The sequence below is a fragment of the Dasypus novemcinctus genome, chromosome 2, assembly GCF_030445035.2.
Source record: "Dasypus novemcinctus isolate mDasNov1 chromosome 2, mDasNov1.1.hap2, whole genome shotgun sequence".
NCBI classification, from domain to species: domain Eukaryota; kingdom Metazoa; phylum Chordata; class Mammalia; order Cingulata; family Dasypodidae; genus Dasypus; species Dasypus novemcinctus.
This window is the reverse complement of record NC_080674.1, coordinates 6,428,245-6,450,068: the sequence shown is the minus strand read 5'-3', so window position 1 is coordinate 6,450,068 and position 21,824 is coordinate 6,428,245. Positions and strand designations below refer to the sequence as shown.

Genomic DNA, 21,824 nt, shown 5'->3' with positions numbered 1-21,824 from the left:
TACATGGGAAGCAGGTGCTCAATCATGGAGCTGCCTCTGCTCCCATGGCTGGTTTTGATCCAGCCCGCTTTCCTTTGAGGCTGCTTGGCTCAACATCACACAACATCCTCACCACCTGGGGATTTGGCAAAGGTGTTGTTTGATGACAAAATGGAGTCTTTCAACACTGATTAATTGTGGTGATCTGACCACCTCAAGAAGAAAAATTCAGAGAGCGGACCTCATAAAATAGAGCAGGCCCATATCTGAGGGGATGGAGTATTCTAGGCTGATACAGCTGGTAGAGAAGGTGGAGGAAGTTTTAAGCAAGACAGATGCCCCGGGAGGATGAGAGAAGAGGCACCTGCAGACCGAGGGTCAGAGGCAGCGGCCAGTTCTGTCCCCAAGCTCTGACGGCAGGCACGCTGACCCTTTTGTCGTCAGAATTACAGCTTTGTGGAATGGGTTGTGACTACGGTTAAACCATTCTTTCCTCCCCTTTTCTGACAGGAACTTAATTTCCTTTGTGTGTCAGTGCAATGGGCAGGAGAATAAAACTCTTCGTTAATGCAGGTCATGGCAGCAGTCTTCGGTGGATTTCTCAAGAGTTGTTCGGAAAACCACTGAACCGAGGCTCACTCAGCCCTGACCTCAAAGATAATCATTGAAAAGGAGCCTGGGGGCTGCTTCTCTGGCTTCTCCCAGACCCCCGTTTATTGGTTTGGTTCAGGAGGGCTGCTCATCTCCCCCTGCGCCTGCCAGTCCTCTTGCTATTTGTGTGTAAGGATCTCTCTCCTTGAGTTGGTGGCCATCTAAATGTAATTGGAGGGAAATAAACCGTGGTGTCAAGCCTATGTTTTGTGGGTTTTTTTTTTTTTTTGGTTTGTTTGTTTTCGCCAAAGTCTAGTTTCCCATAGTTTATTTCTAGGAGGTTCACAGAACAGTATTCGCAGAATCTCTTTAGGGGCTTTACAAGGAGTTCATTCCAATCAGATTAGTGTGGCAAGTGCTCAAGTAACATTTACAATGGGATTGAAAGGATTGCTCCCGGTCCACCCACACTCTAAAAATCAACGAGACCGTGCATTCAGCACCAGTGCATGAAATCAGCATCTGACTGCTTGGTCCACCCCCCGAGAGGAGCTGGCAAGGGAACGAATCCCTTCCCGACTGTGGCTTCTTTCTCCAGGGTCAGACACTGGAGCAAAGTAATGGTGAGAGGTTGTGTTCTCCACTTCTTTTGGTCCCTAAAAAGGTGAGAGAAGAAGGCTGCCTTGGGAGGTACTGGCAAGTTCCTCGGGGCAGTGATTCTCCAATTTTGCATGAGTTTGAGACACGAGCTTAAAACGATACCTAAAATTCATTGTTTCCAGGATGCCAGGCGCTGTTTGAAGAGCTTTACCTGAGTGATTTCTTTAAAAACGCCTGACATGCCTGAAAGAGCTGAGGTCTAGGCCCACCACTGGGAAGAGCTGGGGCTGACGGGAGCTTCACTCTCAGCCACCAGGGGTTCAGGCAGAGTCAGGCTCGGGGGTCCCCCACACGGAGACGCCCTTTTCCGCAGTCCAGGGCCTGCTGGGTTTGGGTTCAGCCATTCTCTGCCACCCCCTGCCTGGAATCCACTGGAAACGTCTCCTCTCCAGGCTAGCTGGGGAGTGCAGCGGCCTGGCCCAGCCTGCTGCCTTCACGCCCAGGGATGATGGTGTGGAAGCATTAGGGAGAAGTGCGCTCGGACAGGGAGTCTCTACTCGGTCCTCTCTCTCGGAGGAGGAAAAACCCTGCGACACCTACCCCGTCATGCACGGGCACTGGCTGGGTATGAAAGGCTAAACCAGCCGCCCGCCTGACGGGGAACTGCAAGGGTAGGCTGATCCGTCAGGAGGGCAAGAAATAGACTCTTCCGTCAGATGAGGACTGGACTATCCGAGTGCCACAGGAGACGTGGCGCAGCTGTCCCTTCAGGGGCAGAAGTAAAGGCCAGGCGTTTGCTACTGTTTAGGCTGACAAACGGCTCTCCTAGAAGAGCCTGGCTATGTGCTTTGAGGGGCAGATCCCTCCCTCGCAGGTGCGCCCTGCGGGGGCTCCGAGTGGAGACCGGAGGGTTCGTGATTCTCTTCCGGGGGTTCTGGTTTGCATTCTGTCCTCCCAGGAGGATCGTAGCAAACAGACCCGCCTCCCCAAATGTCTGATCTTCAGCCACTGGATATCAAAACAGCCCCCGGCAACCCGGCGGAAGATTTAAGGAGGCAGCGCAGGGCTGCCCCGACTTGAGTGTTCTCTGGGGGCTCCTTTCATTTCTCAGTCTCTGACACTATGGTGGCTGCGGAGAAGCCCCCCAAGTATTCCCCCCAACCCCTTCCCCCAAATGGCAGTACAACATGAAACGCTGCAGCCAAAGGGAGTCGTGCACTGTCAAACTAAACATAGAGACGCTTGTAGCACCTGAGCTGGGCAGGATGAAGTGGTCATTTCAAAGGCTGGTATTGAGCTCATGCCCCCGATGTAGGATCAGTGCCCCTCTTTTCATGCCCCCCCCCTCCCGAGCCCTCTCAGGCCAGCAGCCAGACAGTGCAAATCCAATGATGTTTGGGGATCGCTGGCCTCTTAGCGAAAACCAAGACCCCTGGACACGGCTGTTACGGAACGGAGGGCCGTCTCTGTCAGGAGAACTTGAGGGGTGCAGCCTGAGCTGCCGCGCACTTCCCCACAGGGCTGTGAGCTGGTCTTGCCTCGGACCTGGAGGCCCCATTTCCTGGGGGAAGGGGTAAGCTGCCCTTGTGAGCCATAGCAAGCTGGGCGGACAGGTGCAGCTCACCTGTGTGTATGGGGAGGGTATGTGAACGCTTAGAGGTGGGTTCGCCCCTCCACGCCGGGATGCAGTGGTCTTGGAGGAGACCCCAAGATGGGCAGCTCCTCTACATGACGCATGAGGAAGCAGGCAGAGAGGGCTTCGTCGAAGTGCTCCACGTGGTCCCAAAAATAATCCCAAACCTCCCACGTGGCCAAGGCAGAGCCAAATCCAGGGCTCAGCCTGGCCTCCTGCCTCCCAGTCAGGGCTTGGTTCTGCTGGGCCCCATGGCCCCTGAGGCCACCGAGGGTGGGAGGCCCCAGGAGATGGCCTGTGACACCGCTGGGTGAATTTCAATCGATGCAGAGACCCTCTGCGGCGTGGCTTCTTCCTTTTTACTTGTTTAGAAAATGATGCAGAACACGTTTTTAATAAAATAGCCCCTATTAGGCCCTCGGGAGCACCTGAGAGCAAGGACAGGTGGTAGGAGGGTGACGTGGGCCACGCAGCCAGTGCCTGGGTGCAGGTACGGCACCAGCACCGGCGCGCTGCCTGTGGGCACTGCCTGTGTGCCTTGCGCCTCTGTGTCCTCTCTGAGAAGTGACCCCACACCTGGGGGGCTGCGTGGCATGACCATGGCATCAATCTACCTGGTGGGGCCGCAAAGGCAGGCGTGACTACCGTGCTTTTAAGAACAGGGAGACTGAGGCTCCGATGGGGGCAGGAACCGGCTCGAGTTCACACAGGTAGAAAGTGTTGAAGCTGAGATTCAAGCCTGAGCTGTCCTGCTGCACGTTTTAGTCCCTTCCCACATCTCACCCTGCCTTTCCTTATGGAAACTATACTCAATTACTGGCCTAGAAGAAGTCAAGCAAATGCGAAAGCTTAGGGACACCCTCATCCTGGGGTTCTGGCCCAGGAAGGGTGTGAGGAGGGACAAAGGGGGTTCTGCAAGTCCCCGAGGCTGAACCTGGAGCCCAGCTGGACCATCACAGACTTTTCAAGAAGCTTCTTGGGGTCAGGACTGCTCCCCTCCCCATTCCAGGGGCAGTTCTCCTTTTAGCGTCCCCAAGCTTGTCGCCCCCTCCCACTCTTGCCTCCTGACCCAGGGGTCTCCTTTCAGATCTAGAACCAGACCCTCTCCGGTTGCCTGGCTAAAAGTAGCTCCTGGAGCCTGGAATGTTCTCTCTCCCTCCTCAACTCCTGTCTCCCAGCCAGCTTCCACCACTGCCTTTTCAGGTTCAGAAGTCATCTGCTCTTGGCAGCTTTCTGGGCTCCCACGTTTATTCTCCTGGCATCCTTGGGACCCCAGGATCCTGTCCCCTCCCAGAGGCTGGGAACCCCTGGGAGCAGGGCGGCCCCTGCCTCGTTCATCCTTGGATCCCGGGCCCAGTCACAGCTCCACAGGGTGGGAGCAAAATTACATTTGGGCTGAAGTGAAGAACTGGGTTAATAGCCAGACATGTCATTGTAAAGGGACTCCTGCATTGGCACTGAGAACAGACGGTTCTTAACAGCTGCCTGGGCCAGGAGGTAAAGAGGCCCCTGAACCTCCTCCTGCATGGAGGAAGCACCAAGGCGCAGACAGCACACAGCGCACAGGCAGGCCAGCAGGGACGCTGGACGGGCGCCCCTCGCCCTGTGCCCGTGTGGACGATGCGAACGCTAGCGTCTAACTTCTCACCCACCACCCGGCATTTCTTAAGGTCAGCCTTAAACATGCTGCAGAAATACCACTGTCTAAGCCTCCTCCCTCCAAGACGCCGTGTCCTCCGGCATCATCGAGGGCGCGTTTATCTGTGAACGAGTGTATCTATCAAAGCGACCCCCCTGCTGCCTTCCCCACCTGCCACCTCCGGTCTTCATCGAAAATGTCGGAAGGGCAGGGGTTGCACCTTACACAGCTCTGAGACTCTGCAGGACTTAGCCCTTTGCAAACAGCAGGTGCTCAACGAGGTGTCGGTAAGGCAACAATACCACGATGATTTCGTGGCACCTCATCTTACAAGCCAACTCAACTTCTAAGTGGCATCCTAGTCTTCCGACACTAGTCAAGCAGCCACTCCTTGAGGCTTTCTGTGGAGTTCCGTCCACTCGAGCCTTTGGTTGGCTGCTCACCGCGTCCTCCCTTGTTTGAAATTCTGAGACCCTCTTGTGGGCAGATGGGAGCAGCGAAACGACAGATGTGTGGGGAGCACAGTTTAGCCACCCGGCCCCTCGGTTTGGGCTGCCTGGCATGCTGCCCTGGACGACGGCCTGGCACACTGGGAAGGGCGGTGGCGGCCCCCGTGGAGCGGATTTGGGAGCACAGCGCCTCGTGGTGCACATGCACAGGGAGGCCCCTTCCGGGGGAGAGGCTCACTGGACGACACGGGGCAATGGAGCGGCTGCCCAGGGCGCCGACTGCAGGCGATTCTGTCGTTATTCTCAACGGCCTGCCACACCACCCACGGAGGCGCGTGAAGACAGGGTCATCGCGGGCCCTGGGGGGTGAAGCCCACGGGCCTCGGGGCCCCGCCCGGCCCCCCACCCCGTCTGACCTCGTTCTTGAGGCTCCGGGCCAGGAAGTGCTCGGCCACGTGGGCGGGCAGCACGTTCTCCAGCAGCACGCGGTTCAGGTTCTCCATGGTTTCTATCTCCTCCCGCTCTTTTTTGAACTTGTTCTTCCACAAGAAGTCTAACCTACAGTAATATTCATTCTGTTACAAGAGGACACAGAGGTGAAGACACAATAGGCATCTTGTCCTGCCAGACTGGAAGTTTTCAAGAGAACAAAATAAAAAAGAACAAAACCAAACCGGAAAACAAAAGAGCTCACACGCAGCCGTCACCCACCCTGCAAAGCCCCCCTGCCCCTCACATGCCCTTTCACCCGCCTCGGACATTGGGACCGACACGTTAAGAACAGGGGAGAGAGCTGGACTGGAGGCTTGGAAGTACAAATGACATTAGAGTCCTTGCACAATCACTAGTTCAAATTCCTTCTTGAAAGGAGCATAATGGAATATAAATAATGGAACATGCATCAGTAGAGACAGTGCACTATTTAACGATTTGCATTTCAAAAATAATAATGTTCATTTTGGGTGGGGGGGGATTGCCTTTAATGTTTGTAAATCAGTCTTACCCTACCACAAGTTATAGAATTGTATGGTCATTGTAAAATGTGCACTTTTTCATTTGGGATGACATATTACTGAAATAATGCCATTATACTTAGACAAAAAAATTCCTTTTGAAGTCATTGAATTAAGATAGAGCAGCAAGTAAAAATATCTTGCTTCATGCTTTATCATGTATTAAAATTTTATTTTTTTAACCAGTTATTATTAACATTGTAGAAATTCAGAGGCTTCTATATTGACAAATGGTCCTTCTGTTCTTAGCATTATTTTGCGCCTCCTATGATACAAATTAAATATAAAGAAATATCCCCTTGAATCAATTTTCCTTTAACAGAAGGGCATAGAAGAGAGGGTATATTTCAGCACAGATCATAGCTTATTTGACAAGCAAACGCAAAGATGAGCTAAATGAAAAAAAATTTTTTTTGCTGGTATGATTAATTCTATAAACAACAGTAAGAGAAAACATACACACAAACAGCTTCTCATGCACACATGGGAATTTTTAAAAATCTACACTTTGAAACCTAAAAGAACAATGATCATTTATCAATTAGTTCTGAGTTAATTTATGTATGGCACACTCAAAAAATATTCCTCCTCCTCTGCTGTGGCATTAATTTTTACCTCAATAGTGAGCTATTTCCAAGAGGACTGCAAAAATAGGTGTTTTAAAACTTTGGTTATATTTAAAGTTTTAAATTAAAGCAAACATTTTCACATATTGTACTAAGAGAAACCATGATATTCATTGACTATAAAAGGCTTCTTACTTGTAAAGTGGATTTAGCTGGATTTCTTGGATAAACTAGTGGTGTGGTTGTTTTTAAACTGAAATGAGAGAAGCAGTCAGTGGTGGTGGCAGTGTGGAGACCAGATGTAGCCTCAAAATTAGACAAAAATAAAATGTGAGACGATGCCAGCTCTGAGGAGCCATCTGAAGGGGCAAGCCCAGGCCACGTAAACCCTGAAAGGTCTCCATTAACCAAACATTTATGGGTAAACTACTAAATTCCTGAGGGTCTTGAGGGACTATTTTAACACAGGTAAGCATTTTATAATTCTCCAAATAAAATCAATCAGAATATTCTGGAACCAGCTACTTTGAACTGAATGTGACATTTTGCCAGTTCTTACTTGCAATCTGCTTTAAAATTCCAGCCTTTACATACAAGCAGCTGCTACATTAGAAACTCACGTGGAGGGTCCCAAAATAAATACATCCATACCAAATTGTGCACAGATTTGAAGGGAACCAAAGTTCTTGTCAAACAGCTTTTCATGTGGACAATGTGTTATTTTCATATGCATTTCCAATTCTATGATCTGTTTATCAGTATTTCTGTAAAATAGCTGATTCCAAACTCCTCTTCCGAAAAGTACAAACTACTCTTACTAAAACATAAAGTCCCAGTGTGACTTTATGGTGGCACTTATTAAATGGCATTCAGAAGAACGGTAGGATATGTCACTTTTGGTACTGAGACTTTTTAATTGATAATTCAGGAGCAATGTTACTAAACAGACAAGTGCTCAAAGATTTGAGACAAGTGGGGCGGGGCCCAGAGGTGGGGGCTGTCTGTTTATCAAGTTGTGCCCAGATCCCAGACAACAGCAAACAGACCATAGATCCTGGAGAGCTCTGCTTTCCACTGAAGAAGGTAAGAATCTTACGCGGAACAGCAGTGGAGTCCAAGAGGACATTATGAGAGAGAACTGGGGAGTCATTTTACTTGTCAAGAATGGTGGAGAAAGGCTAAAGAATTGTAAGCCGTGCGATGTTAATGATGGGGTTCCATGAGAACAGCCATTTCGTCTTCAGTTGTGGACACCTGGTTGTGGCGTTTTGAGTGGCTGTGAAATAGTGTAGTCAATTCTTTTGTCTTTTCCTTCTGCTGTTTGGACCTCTTTGAGCTTGCAGCTCCATTTCTAGACTCCTTCTCATGTAATAATGATTTATTTTTTCTCTTGGGCACCTAGCCTGGGTGTCAAGCAATATCAACAGAGGCACTTGTGCTTTTCTCCCTTGAGCCCCCTCTAGAATCTCCAAACCCAGTCTACACTCAGGCTGCCATCACCTCAAGCCCTGCTTTTCACACCTCCCATTTCTCAATGGCCATGCATCTCTCAGATTCTGTCTGGAACCTCTCAAGTCCTCAAGTCATTCTGAGATGTAGCATTTGCTCTTTGCTAACTCTGTCAACAGAAGGAGATGGGGCAGGAAGAGCCTGGAGGAACCATCCAGGCAGAATTTCCTGGCCATTTCTCTGACACCACCGACCTTCACTGGTTGGACATCCCAGTTCTTACTTCAAGGTAGTTCCACGTCTTGTCTACTTCTGAAGACAACCTGAGGATCATGGATGCTCTGCATCTTCCTACCTGAGCAGAAATGGTCCCTGGACCAGGTCGTGGGCAGCGTGTGATTCTACTGCCTCTTGGATTCTAAACCCTTGCCCCAAATGACTTCTGCCTCAATTCCATGTCACCTGGCTCAAGATCTTGACTGCATTCCACCTAGAATGCACAGCTTCAATAGAAATGTGCTTCTTTTTTTTTTTTTTTAAAAAAAAAACAGCTCTGTTGAAACACACCTTTTCAAAAGGAGCCTCAGAGCTGGCTAACACTCCTCTCATAAGCTAGATTTCAGTACAGAAAGTACCACCACAGCTTTTGTAGGGGAGACGTGCTATGCTTTCATGAAGCTTCCTTAGGCACCTGGAGCAGTATTTAGTATACTGACGTGTTCATTCCTATCATTTCAGGAAGGATGTTCATGAGACAGGGTAGCCATTAGGACAAATAACCATGAAGATAAGCTGCAAAATGCCTATCATGTCATTTAAGAAAACCAATCAGGAAAACTGAGAACTCTGCGGTCATGAATCGTTACAGCACAGCAAAACCGCATTTCAAATCCTGGGCTGTTCACAATATACTTGTATTTCCAGAAGGTTGCACAGAAGCACCTCATCAAAGACTTCAAGGTTCGGCTTAGCCCAGATACGCTATTGTGATTTGGGACCTAAGTAAAAGCCTTCCCTTGCCTTTGGCCTGAAGGGCAGCCTCCCGCCTCCTGGCTCATCTGCCACACGGGGTGATGAATTGCTGGTTGTTAAGGGAGGATGGCCAAGCCCCTTGGAGCGCCATGGCCAGCTCAGCCTCTAGATGTAAGTTCTACCAACCACTACATTACTGAAAAAAAGGAACGGCTCCCTGCAAGACTGCTGTCAACACAACTGTGTTAAATTCTTGCCCGACCATAATACTGAACAATTTTGATGATTTATCTTGAACTGGGTAGCAGGTAATTAATCAATTGCCAGCCACTGGACTCAACAGTAGTGATCTATGGTGCTGCAGGTTTATACTCGCAGTGACCAGTAGAAATGTTGGGGGAATTTCATCTGCTCTAGGTTCTTAAATGTGCTGCTGGGAGTGATCTGAGTGATACGGTGTTCCCTATTTATTGTACTTGTCACCAGTTATTGTAAACGTTACTGTGCTGATGAGGAATAGCTGCTTTGGAGCTCCTAATAAATATGATGTGGGAACCAGGGTTGAGGTTCTCAGTTCCAGAAGCTGTGAGCCCCCTGGTTCCATCCTTGGTTCGTCTCTCGTGTTTCTCTTTGTTCATTATTTCTGTAAGTTCTGCGTCACCTTCCCTTCGAGCAAACCTATTGCTGAACTGGTTCTCAGCAACTGGCACCCAACGTAGGGCATGAAGGGAAGAAGGGTTGCAGCAATACGGGAGCAGGACAAACAGCAGGACAAAGCATCCCTGTCACAAAATATCCAGCCCCACAGAGGGGGCGGCCACGCTGTGTCCTGAGGAAGGGTCTCCTAGAATACCTGCTCAGGGCAGCCAGGTTCTTCCACATCTCAGATTCAGGGGCTCCTGAACGCGGACTTCGCTTTCCCTACGCCATAGAGCAGAAAGCTGAAGTGGGGGTAAAATAAGCTGGTAGCAGGAGAAACAGCGGAACGCAGGGGACCAGAGAAGGCTCTCATGCAATGGATTAACTGAAATGTGCAGGGCTTAAAACCGTGAGCCAAAGGATGCAGAACCAAGAACTTGTGGAAACAGAGGCTGGGGAGGGCTGGGGGAAGGAAGCTTCTGCAGCTCTGCAGCAGGACAGAGCAGCCCCTGGGCTGGACTGTACCATGAGCTCCTTGGGAAGTGAACAGCTCGTGAGGCTTGGGGAGACAGACCTCTGGACTGACAGGAAGGACCCGGGCTGTGCCTGACTGTGTGATTACTAGCAGCTCCCTAAGGTAGAGAGCCAGAAGCCAGAACAAAATCCACGCTGTATAGTTTGCCTCTCCTATTTTTGCCACATAGTCACTTTAACCATTTCCTAAGGTGTCTGTCATTTACTTGGCATTACCTCTCAACCAGTTGTTTAGAAATAAACCACTTCTTTGTTTGATGACACCCATCAAGAAACCAAACACAAGCTTTGGTTGGGGCAGAGATGCCTGGCTCGAGATGAGTCTTGTGGTCTTAGGCAATCGTGCTTGTGCACAGAGGAAGCTAAGTGTCCTTAAAAAGCACTGCGCCCATAGCCTTCGCGAGGGGATGGGCAGAGATGGAGCACCCAGGGAGGAAGAGTTTCACTCCCATCACGGAACATAATGTTTGAACATCCCAGGAATGCCGGGAAATGAAACAAAGCTGGTCACGCTCACTTCAAAGAAAAGGCAGAATGCTGTAGATTTCAAAATGCAGACGAAAACCCAACAGTGGAGGGGATATTTTTCCAAGTAGTGCCAGCTCTTGGGGAACACTTTTATAGACTTATAATATCCTACAAAATTTATTTTCAGGCTTAAAAGGGAATTAATTGAGTCATATCTCTGCCATTTGCAAAGTCTGCCTCTGGGGAAAAAAAGGAGGGGACATTTCGTTTATACCCAAGCACCCACACCCTGTAATGTCTTCTCTAACACAGGCCACCTACTGTCTGTTAAGTGATGAAAAAATGGTTCTTAGGCATTTGTTTGCATGACAGTGACCACCATACACATCAACAAAGCATTACTACTGCGGCAGTTTAGAGAAGTTATATAAAATTACAGACTTCTTACCTGTCTACCCAGAACAAGCAACGTGATGAAGAATATAAAGAGTGACACCGAGCCCATGGTCTTTAGGTCTTTCCAAATGCCTGGTCTATTAAAAAAAACAAACAAATCAACAAGCAACAGCAACATGACAAATCACCAAGCACACAGGACTTAGAATTCGTGTACCAGCAAATCCTAGAATCACTAGTGCGCCCCTACATCCTACACCAGTCAAACGCACACGTGCCTTTCAAATATATCTTCAAACCCAGGTTGCATCAAATCAAAACCAAGCCATCCCTATTGTGAAAGCCCAGTAAATGAGACATTCTTCCAAACGAATACAGGCTACTTACTTTACATCGAGCTCCAGCAAATACAAAAGGAAGGACTAGCAGAGGATATTAACACAAGGTTTTTTTTTTTAATTTCTGGGATCAATAAGGAGAATTTGATATGTGAATTCCTTGATGTTTTAGAAAGAGACACAATGCAAAAACTTCACAATCGTATAAGATATGAAAGTGAGGTAGGGAGCTTAAATTTAAGCTAGTGGCCTACACAGTTTCATATGTGGGCACCCGTCCTTATTCATTTTTTCATGTCGTTTTGTATCGTGAAGGCGTGAGAGATGGAATCCCTGGGCACATAGTCCCTGCTTGCCTTACAGGCCAGGGACTCTAAGTCCTTTATCCCTGCCCAAGTGCTTATGTGCTGGGGTGGGCTCTCCATCATCTCCACGACATCCCTCCGACGACCCACCCACCCACTCTGGCCTGCAAGGAGAAGTCTCCCACCTCTCCTTGGAAGTGCTACATAAGTGACAAATGCCTATTTCCTACATACAACTGCAAATAAGCCCTGAAAAATAAAAGTTCCTTACGTATGGGCACCATCTAACCTAAGGAGCGCAGGGCTCATTTAATCTCGTGCGAGTATCAGGTGATCGCTCTCTGCTCGTGAGCTGCCCTGGCCATGCCAGTTTCTCCATAGTGGGTGCAAGGACCAACGAGGTAACAGAATAGGGATAAAGAGCTCAGGTGGGCTTTGAAGTAAGATAGCCTGGGCTGGGGAGGGACCTTGGACACACCCCTCCAAGCCTCAGTTTCCCCAGAAAGGCTGACCTTGCAGCAGGCTGTTTGTCACTAGGTCCAGTCTACTACAGTGGCTGGCCAGCACTTTGGATATAGCAAGAAGTGCAAAAAATGGCAGTCAGCTGTTAATAACAAGGAGGGGTGGGACTTGGGGAGCTAGCTTGAAAGCTAGGGAAATGCAGATGGGGGGATGTCGTGAACAGAAGGGAAGGCCCCAGGCAAAGGGCAGGTGGGCTCCCGTGGTGAAGAGACAGAACCACCCAGGAGCACTGGCTCAAGGGCGTGGGACTCAGAGGACACCCCAGAGACCCTGTGTGTGCAGAAGGGACTCTTCCCTCCCTACCAAACCAGCTGTGGTTGGAAGAATCCAAGCTGATCAAGCATCAGGGGCCACTGCTCTCCCTCTGAGAATGCAGGGTGCCCAGAAGAGCCTCTTTCCTGTTTCACTAGTAGTGGTGTTAAGAAATGACGTTGGCAGCAGTGCCCCGTGGCACAGCCGAGGGGACTGGGGGGAGATGGTGAAACACGATGCCAACTGCAATGAATTTCACACGGATTATTTTTCATGTGTGGACTAATTCACAATTCACAACTCTGCCAATAGCCTAAGAAGCTGGCGCTAGCCCATTGTAGAGCTTTCATGTTCCTTCATGAACGTGCTCTTACTTTACGATTCCAAGGGTGAGAGAAAGCACATGAGGCCACTCCCATACTCCCCCACCCCCCCAAAGCCCCAAACGAGGATCCAAGCTTTAACTGCCAGGTCAGGGTTTTGCAGTAGCTTCATTAGTGCAAGCAATAAAAATTCAAGCCTCCCTAGCACCCCCAGGACCCACATGCCCCAAACATGCAGGGCCAGCTCCAGTCCCTCTTGTTCTAGGACAGAAGTGGGGCCCTCTCATGTAATTCAAGTCCTTGCTTGGGTGTCATTTACTTGAAAGAAAGGACGGCAAACAACCCAGTGGTAAAAAGCCTTTTTGGAAATCTCAGATCAACGCCTTTGCACCTGGGTTTAGAGGGGTGGGGACACCGTGTGCTGCCTGGCCCCCAGGCCGAGTGTCTTCCTGAGGATCATGGTGGGTGGAGTTGGGCATTTGGAAGAGAAGGGGAGGCTCTCAAGGACTGTGGAGTGGACCTGGAGGTAGACACCTGCAGGCTGCGAGACGAGACACAACATCTCAGCCAGCAGAAGCGACTTGTGTATGGACACGTGGGCACCTTGCTCTCTTCAGAAATTCTCTGCCAAATACCGAGGACTCCATCTTGCTGTCTTGGATTTCCTTTGGGATTTCTCAAAAACTTCTGTTCCGTGTTTAGCAAAGAACTGCCAGCGCCTCCTGGAGCCCTTCTCTGCTCACGATGAGGGCCACTCGGGCTCCTGTACTTTGAAAGATTATTTTCTCTACTCAGAGGTCCGTTCCTGGGTTGCCTTTGTGGGGAAGAAGGGGAGTGTGAAAAGTGGAGAAAGATGGGAATAGAGGGCATCAAATCTCAGGGTATCTTCCAGACTGATTCTCATCGGCTTTGCTGATCGGGTTGGCCGTGTATGTAAAAATGCCACCAGTTGGCAGGAGACCCCTCTTTCCCCGTTAAGTCTCGAGGATGGCATCTACGTTTCCTCTCCCTGGCAGGCCTGCTCCTTCCTTAGATTATGGGCAGGGGACAGCACAGCTAACAAAACAGAGACAGTGAGGGCTTCCGGCTCCATGGCAGGGGCAGCCACTACGGGACTGACATGCTTCCTCTCACCGGGGCCCTCAGATGCTGGCCTGCAGCCGCATACTAACATGCTAATCGACGGGATGCCTCACCCCGATGCTGCCAGTGGAGCAACCCTCTGCTCCTCAAGTTTCAAGAATCCCAAAGAACAAAGTACCCTTAGAAACTGGGTGAACATATGGAGGAATTACCTAGTGAACTAGTCTTTCACCCACAGGCAAACGGTGCAGGTGAGGTTTCCATTATTTTTGGGGAGAGAATGTTGACACAAACATAGTCATCCTTTCAGAAACTTGTTTTTAGAGGTGAAATGAGCATCGTTTGTTTTTTTAGGAAGAAGAGTACCCAAAGAAATGTAGTTGTGTTGTTCCCAGTCACCTGGCTGAGGTGAACTCACACCTTCTGAGGATGCCAGCTCCCTGAGGCCCACAAGTCAGAAAGAAGATGCCAGGAGAGCAACGCAGCTCTCTCGCCACCCCACCCCACCCCACGATACCTGCCTGCCCTTTTGCCAGCGGGCCTTTCTGTCTCTGGGTTATACCAGTAAGTAAGGAAATGCCTGAGTCTGCTAACTAGAGACCATGAGTCCTCAGGAATATGCACTATCAAATGATGCTCTAAGAAGAATAATTCTACCAATGACACAGCGCTGGAATGCTTACCAGCTTGAAGCCACAAGGATCAACCTGGCCCCTGACCGTTTCTCAGCACAGGACTGGGATGTGAATTGTAATGTCAGCAAACAGTATCGTCCAGAGTAAAACAAAACAAAACTCCCCATGCAACAATCGCTGGGGTTAAAACGAGCCTAGGCCCTGTCCATAATCTGCATCCCCGTCTGGTCTGAGAAGGAGCTGGGCATCACCAAGATGCACGCCTGGGTGCAGAGACACGCTCTCCTGCCCTTCACCTCCCAGGGGCTACTGGTTGTGAGGGATGCCGTGACTCTCCTCTTTGGGAGGCTCTTTGCCTGACTCACAGGGCAGTGCCTCCATCCTCCCTTCGCTCACTGCGATGAAGCAAGCACGTGGCAGCTCGGCCACAATTCCTTCCTATACTCAACACTTGCACCCAGGGGGGATCCAGGCAAATCTGCTTTCTGAGGGGTGCTCCAGGACTTTCCAGTGAGCCAGGAGTGTTTGTAAAGGTCTCACCATCATCAGAAAAGCCAGCTTCCTTCCCTGGTTAGTGCTGCACCATGTATGGGTTTTACCCGAGATTGAGTCCCTCCTGTATCAGGGTGGGTGTCCTGGGAGGCACCTGCAGGTCCATCTGTGGCCAGGAGGGCGTGGCTGGGGAGGCGGGGCTGGTACTGGCTGGCAGCAAGGGGGCGCCTTGGTGTGTGCCGTCGCTCTTTCATTCTGGTGGAGAGGAGTGAATTTAAGGAGGAAATAGCTGGGAGCTCCGTGCCATACGATCCCGAGGGACTACCATAGCCTTGGTCACAGATGGAAGCGCTGATGGCACGGAGCGTGTGTTCTTCGTACGCTATGGGCCCTGGCTGTGCGAAGCCCCCCGCCCCCCATTATAAGAGCAAAACACCAACAAAGCCTCAAAACCCTGTATCTTCCTGAAGGCGAGTCCAAACCACAGGGCATTTTCCTTTTTGAGTTAGAAATTGAAGTAGATCATGAATGGTCAGTCGAATTGAGGCCTGGGGTGACCTACTTTGTTCTCAAAGTCAGATTGCTCGGCTGTCACACCCCCATGCCCCGCCAGCTGCCGGCGAGTCAGGATGGAAGAGAAAGGAGTTGTGTTCTTGGCTGTCTGAAGATGGTACTGGATCGGGGGGAATGCGTGGGGTGGGGGGAAGCTGAGATATTAAACTCGAAAGTAATTTGAGCTCGTTTTAGTCTGACTCTGGGTATTTTTTGGGGTTAGAATGCCAGTTTGGAATACATTTAGAAGAGGAGACTTTAAGGAGATACTGGGTGCTCTGGTATACCTTCAACCCTGCCCAGGGTATGCTCCCTGCCTGCTCCTGGGCGTGGCTAATTCTCAGGACTTTCTCAAGGCTTTCGGTTAGTTTGCCATCAGTTGACCCCAAATTGTGACACTGCTAAACTCTGTCACAATATCTTGAATCCTAGCAATCAGGATTTCCACGAGACACGGGAAAAACAGAGAACACAGAAAATTTCTACCCTGAAAGCATTTGACTCAGAACTTCTCTCCATGAGTAAAGCTGATTAGAGCATCTCCATTGACATCCTTGACATGGAGCAGTTGCTACGTTTGGGAAGTTAGAAGCCTGCAGACAACTCTCCCAGCAATGATCTAGAGCTTCTAATGAATGGTAGGTGGTGGGTATGGCAACTGCTTAGATACTTCATTTCTATACTCTGTACCGAGTGCTTGTTTTGTTAGACTTACGTCCCACCACAGAGTTGGGTGGATAGCTCCTACATAGCCTTCTGCTCACGCTCTCCATGCCCTACACATCTTCTGACCTAAAGGTACTTTCTAGTCTCCAGGCGAATTTACATATTGGCTTGGTCCACTTGAAGTAACACCCACCCCTTAAAAACTTTTTGGTTCCATAAGAAAAAAACTTAGGAAATTTCTGACAATGCCTTGCTGTGTGGCAAACCCTTGCCATGCGAGGGGGAGTGTCTTTTGCAAAGGCACTTTTCACAAAACAGCTTCCAGAAATATCAACTGTTGTCGACATCACCATCACTGTGAAGGGAATTTGGTGTCCTTAGCAACTCTGGCTCAGGGATTTGGGAAAAAGTGTTATGGATAGGCAATGGAACAGTTTTTGATGGATTCAGCAAAACATCATGTACTCCCAGACAATGTGGAGGATGTTTGTAAATGCCAAAGAATTAAGAAACATTTTGTTCTGGACCTTCTAAATACCAGAAACTTCTGTGCTTCACTCACCATTCTCCAGAGGGCAGGTGATGTGAACTCCTGGGGTGTTTCTGGTCCGTTCTAATGGACTTTCAATGGTGCACTCTCACAGTAATCTTTTTTATTTTTTGGTTTTTGTCCTTTTCCTCTGAAAAGTCTGCTTTCTGCATTCATGAATCTGTAAGCATGTCTTTGATGAAATTTTCTGAACTATTCACTTATAGGAAGTTTTTCTAGTGCATACATAGCCTGCTTTTTCCTGCGAAAAAAGTTCCTGTTGGCTTGCACCATCTTGTTGGCTTGTCCACTATCAATGTCAAATTTGGCCCAGGCAAGGTCCTTCCTAGAGTGAAAGCCATGAATTCACCTACAGAACATCAGCACTGCCCAAACTGTGCATTTGGAAGATGACGTAGCATTGCCTGAAAACAGAGATGCCCTCTCCCTGCTTTTTTTTTTTCCTTCAATATTTAAGGGTAATAAACAAAAACTGACATTGAGGCTGAAAATAGACATCCTCAATGAGCTGAATAAACACCTCTGGATAGCCAGTATTTAGGCTCTTCCCGTTGTCCAGAAGCACATCCTGCTTTTATTCAGTCATTCCAGTGGCATTTGTTGAGCACCTACTATATGCCAGGCTGAGTGGGAGACATTGTGGGTGCAGCCATGAAACTTTGCTCTGTGCCTTCTCTTCAGCTTGATTTGAGATGGGATTAAAGTTCTCAACACAGAAGCAGGCGAAGACAGCCTGCTCAGTGTCTGCCTCCTCCCAGGAAGGATTCTCACCACCTTTCCAGAATGGCACAGGAGGGAGGAGCTGCAGCTGTCGGGCACACGTGGGGTGAATGCTGAAGCTGGAGGAGGTTCCCCTGATGAAGGGCAAGTCCAGAGGCTGCAGCGCGGCAGTGGGACCCAGACCTGCCGCAACCAATCACAGGTGCCGGAGAGAGGACACAGCAAGGGCTGGGGCCCTGGGAGCGAGCAGGGGACCACGGTGCAGAGGCCAGGGACAAGCCAGGAAACAGACAGGGCCAAGCGGGGAACTTCAAGTCAGTGGAGGCTCTCTCAGAGAAGGAGGCGCTGCGTGGTGGCTCCTTAAGCCAGCGCACAGCCCGAAGGGCACCTGCGACCTTGGGACTCAGTGACGTTCACCCTCGAGGTACCATCCAGACCAGCTCTGTTATTTTAAAGCATCCCACTTTACTATCTGGAAGAGTTGTGCCAACCCAACCCACCCATCGATAAATGAGGATGGGTAAGCCTTTATCAGTCTTTTGCTGCGGTAAAGCTGCCTCTGCAACTCCTGAATCTTGGTCAGGAAAAAGAAACCCTTGACAGCGATGGGTTTTGCCTTGGCAGGAGTAACAGGGTCCTACCAAACCAGCACAAGACTGGAGACAAGAGGGGGTAATTCTAAACTCTTCTCCCAAAGGGGCCTTCATTAACTGACATCAGAGAAAATCTGTTAATTTTGAGATACTCTGCTAGGTCAAAATGCTCGCCCGCCAGCGGCTGTCTGCCTCTGGGAGTTCTGTGCGGTAAATACAGGGCAAGGCTCGGAAAGTGCCAGGACCTTAAGGTCAAGGTTGGAACTAGGAGATGGGCGCTCCCCTCTTGGAGCCCACCCTGCTTACAGCTGACCATGATGGCGCAGCATTGAGGCCAGGCTTCTCATTTCCGTTCTCTTTTAAGCTCATAAGGTTAGTACCAGCAGAAAATCAGGAGAGCAGATGTGAAAACAAAAATGCCCAGAATAAAACAAAAGTGCTTTAAAGGGGGAAAAATATTTTCTGTAAATGTGACAGCTCCTCCAGTGCTGCTGGGATTTGAATCAGAAATTGCCTGTCTTTCCTGGGCCTCCCTCTACTCCCCTCCCAACCCCAAAGTAATTTTCTCCCCATCAGAAACTTCCTAATCTAATTTCTTTGGGTTTTGCAACATATTCAGGAGGTTTAAATCTAATAAAGGGAAATTTAGTACCATCGTCAGCTGCGTGTGAAAATCAGTAATGCTACGTTTATTTAGGGATATGGTACAGGCTCTTCTGAGTCAGCAGAGAAAGATTAAATCATGTTTGGTTGGCTGTTTTGAAAATTTATTGGAAAATTAAGTCCCAATTTCATTCTCATCTTGGCTAAGGAATCGTAAAATTTCCTTAATGCAATTATCCATTTTTGCAACTTCACTGTCCTAAGCTTGATTACAGATTATTAGGGTTTCATGGTGTGGAGGATGGTGGAAATTAAATGAGGTGAGGAGAATGTGTTGCTAAAAAGTGGTCAGAAATGTTTGCATAATGAGGAGTGCCCTCAGTGACGCTGGCCCTCCAATGGAGAATTGGCCACACCGTCTTTCTGGAGCAACAAGTCTATGCAAATACTTGAGGCATTTATTTTCTGTGAAAAAAATATAGAAATGTTATGGAAGAGAATGCAGAACACTTGTAGAAAATAATGTGAAGCCTGGTGGGTCCGGAAATGAACCTGCCACTTGATATGAGATACTGTTTTGCTATTGAGACGTGATATGGAGAACATTATAATGATTAAAACAATTTTCTTTTTCAGGCAGGAAATAAAATAGTCATTATAAGCTTACACAAGTAATTTGACCATGGGAAGCTTTTCCTAATTCTGAGTCAGTGGACGTGAAAGGATCAGTCTTACAGTGCCACGTCCTAAGGTCAGGGAGCTAACACAATCATCTCTTTTCTTGGAGGCCAATTTCTTCACAGAACAAAGAATCACCAGGATCAGCAGTTCTCCTCCTGCCAATGGTATTTTAAGAAATCTCTAATAATAAATAAGCACCGCAACTTGTCAATATAACCACTTATTTTCCCACTGTTTTTGTGTCTATTTGATTCTGTAGATTCTGGCCCCAGGGGACATTTCGATGCGGTCCAGAGACAATTTTGGTGGTGGGGACTGGGGGTGGAGGGTGCTCCTGGCATCTCCCACTCCACATCCTACAAGGCAGGGACCTCCCCTGCCACAGAGAACCATCCAGCCCCAAGGTCACTAGTGCTGCAGACACGAAACCTTCGGTCATTCGTACCCTGCGGTGGAGGCTATAACGTAACTCTTTCCTCTAAGTCACTTCCTACCCTGTAAGTGTATTTGATAGTACACGTTCTAGGTCTTCTGTCACCTAACACATCCTTCTAAGCCATCATCACTTCGAGGAATCGCTCGCAGGCACTGATTATCAATGTGGGTGCCGTGGCTAATCTGCACTAACTCAACACACACGCATCGTCCTGGGGAGTGAAGAGGACACAACTCACCTTTCAAACAGGACCTGGCTGTAGCCGTCCAGCAGGTGGGCGTGCGTGTGGAGGAAGATGGTGTTGTAGCCCACCAGCGCAGCCATCATTATAATCATCTTCAGCTCGTAATTCACCCGCAGGAAAACCGAGCAAGATATCAATCCCAGAATGCAGCAGTAGATAAAGTACTGGAACAGGGACAGACGCCAGAGGAGAATTTAGGATTTATTCTGAGAAATGCAGAAGCAAGGATGAGACTCTGGACCACCATCAGCTCACCTGGTCAATTATAAAATTTACAAAAGGCCGAAGCCTTTCTACTATTTGATTGAGTGGCAAATGCCTGAAGACATGGGATACAGAGACTTTTTTCTTTCTTTCTTCATTTTTGCCCAGCCTGGCTTGATTAGTAAAAATAATCATATATACCACCAAATACTTTCCAGGAATAAAATAAATCACCTATATTGGGTGTCATTTTTTTTTATCTCCCCTCTTGCGGCTTTTTTTTTCTTGCTGTCTGCTCTCTGTGCCCACTCACTGTGTGTTCTTCTGTGTCTGTATTTATTTTTATTTATCGCCCCCCCCTTTGTGGCTTGCTTGTTGTCGGCTCTCTGTGTCCATTTGCTGCACGTTCTTCTGTGTTTTGTTTTGTTTTTTACTTGTCTCCCTTTTTGTGGTGTCACCTTGCTGAGTCGGCTCTCTGCGGTGCTTGCGGGCTGGGCGGCACTCCGCGGTGCCCGGGCCGGCAGCTCTCCGCAGCATGTGGGCGATCCTGCCCTCACAAGAAGGCCCCGGGACACAAACCCAGGGCTTCCCATATGGTAGACGGAAGCCCAACTGATTGAGCCACAGCCACTTCCCTGGGTGTCATCTTAAGGTATTCACTTCTTGAAAATGAAAAAATATGACCCCATTACACATTTACAGAAGTTTAAAAATTGTCCTGTAGCACATAGAATCTTCTTTGTTATGTTTTACAAAGGCCTTAATCTGTAACCATTTGGTAATTAGAAATAAAAACCAAAACGGGCCTGCCCCCACAGAGAGTTTGGGAGACACCGACATGCAACCTGGGAGGTGTTCGGTCAATGGTGACAAAGCCTGGAAGCTGTGGCTTTGCAACTGTGCCTCCCAAGCCGGGGGTGATGGGAACTGGGAGAGGGCAGGGCTCCACCCAGAGGCGCTGCCCTAGGCGATGGAGTTATGCCCCTTGCACAAGGTAAAGCACGGAAGAAAATACCGCCCCCCCCATGGACTTCTTGTGAAGATTCAATACAATGATCAAGGAAAGAGCTCGAACAGTGCCTGGCCCAACGGAAGCCATATAAATTCTGCTCTTCACATCGATGCTACAATTTCTTCCATGACTAATCACAATAGTTCCATAGTAGAACATCAGTAAGTCCACTCTAATCCATACTCTATTCCTCCATCCTGTGGACCCTGGGATGGTGATGTCCTCTCCACCTCTATATTGAGAGGGGCACAGATTCCACATGGATGTTGATGTGGGAGGAGTGGGGTGAGGGGGGTGGGGAGTATATGGGGACCTCATATTTTTTGAATGTAACATTAAAAAAAAAAACAAAGAAAGGGAAAAAAATCTGCTCTTATTATTGTAAAATGGGTTTCCGAGTAGGATTTGGTTTCCAAAGGGTTCTGCTGCCAAAATTATGCCTAAAAGGCACTTTCATAAGGGGAATTATCAATCACCTCTTTCTAATTAATGAGAAGGATGAATAAGGAGTCAATTATGTGCTTATGAATGTATATATGCATTTTGTGTGTGTGTGCATGGGAGGATTTTTAAGACTCTATAGTATGTATCCCTACTTTGAAATACATGTCAATACCTATAAAATATACCAAAGAGTTCACATTTTTAACATTTTGTTCTTAGGATTTTCAAAAGTCTCCACATT

At 48.7% G+C, this 21,824-nt stretch overlaps 1 protein-coding gene across 2 annotated transcripts in view; it reads right to left on the bottom strand.

The window, feature by feature from the left end:
- Positions 1 to 21,824, bottom strand: part of ADCY2 (adenylate cyclase 2) — a 455,060-nt gene that overhangs the window by 28,040 nt on the left and 405,196 nt on the right. For both annotated transcript variants that reach the window (XM_071207382.1, XM_058306528.1), the window contains exons 18-20: positions 19,918 to 20,087; positions 10,981 to 11,065; positions 5,308 to 5,466 (exon numbers count right to left, since the gene is read on the bottom strand). In XM_071207382.1, the coding sequence (XP_071063483.1) occupies positions 5,308 to 5,466; positions 10,981 to 11,065; positions 19,918 to 20,087 (414 nt within the window). The remainder of the gene's footprint in view (positions 1 to 5,307; positions 5,467 to 10,980; positions 11,066 to 19,917; positions 20,088 to 21,824) is intronic.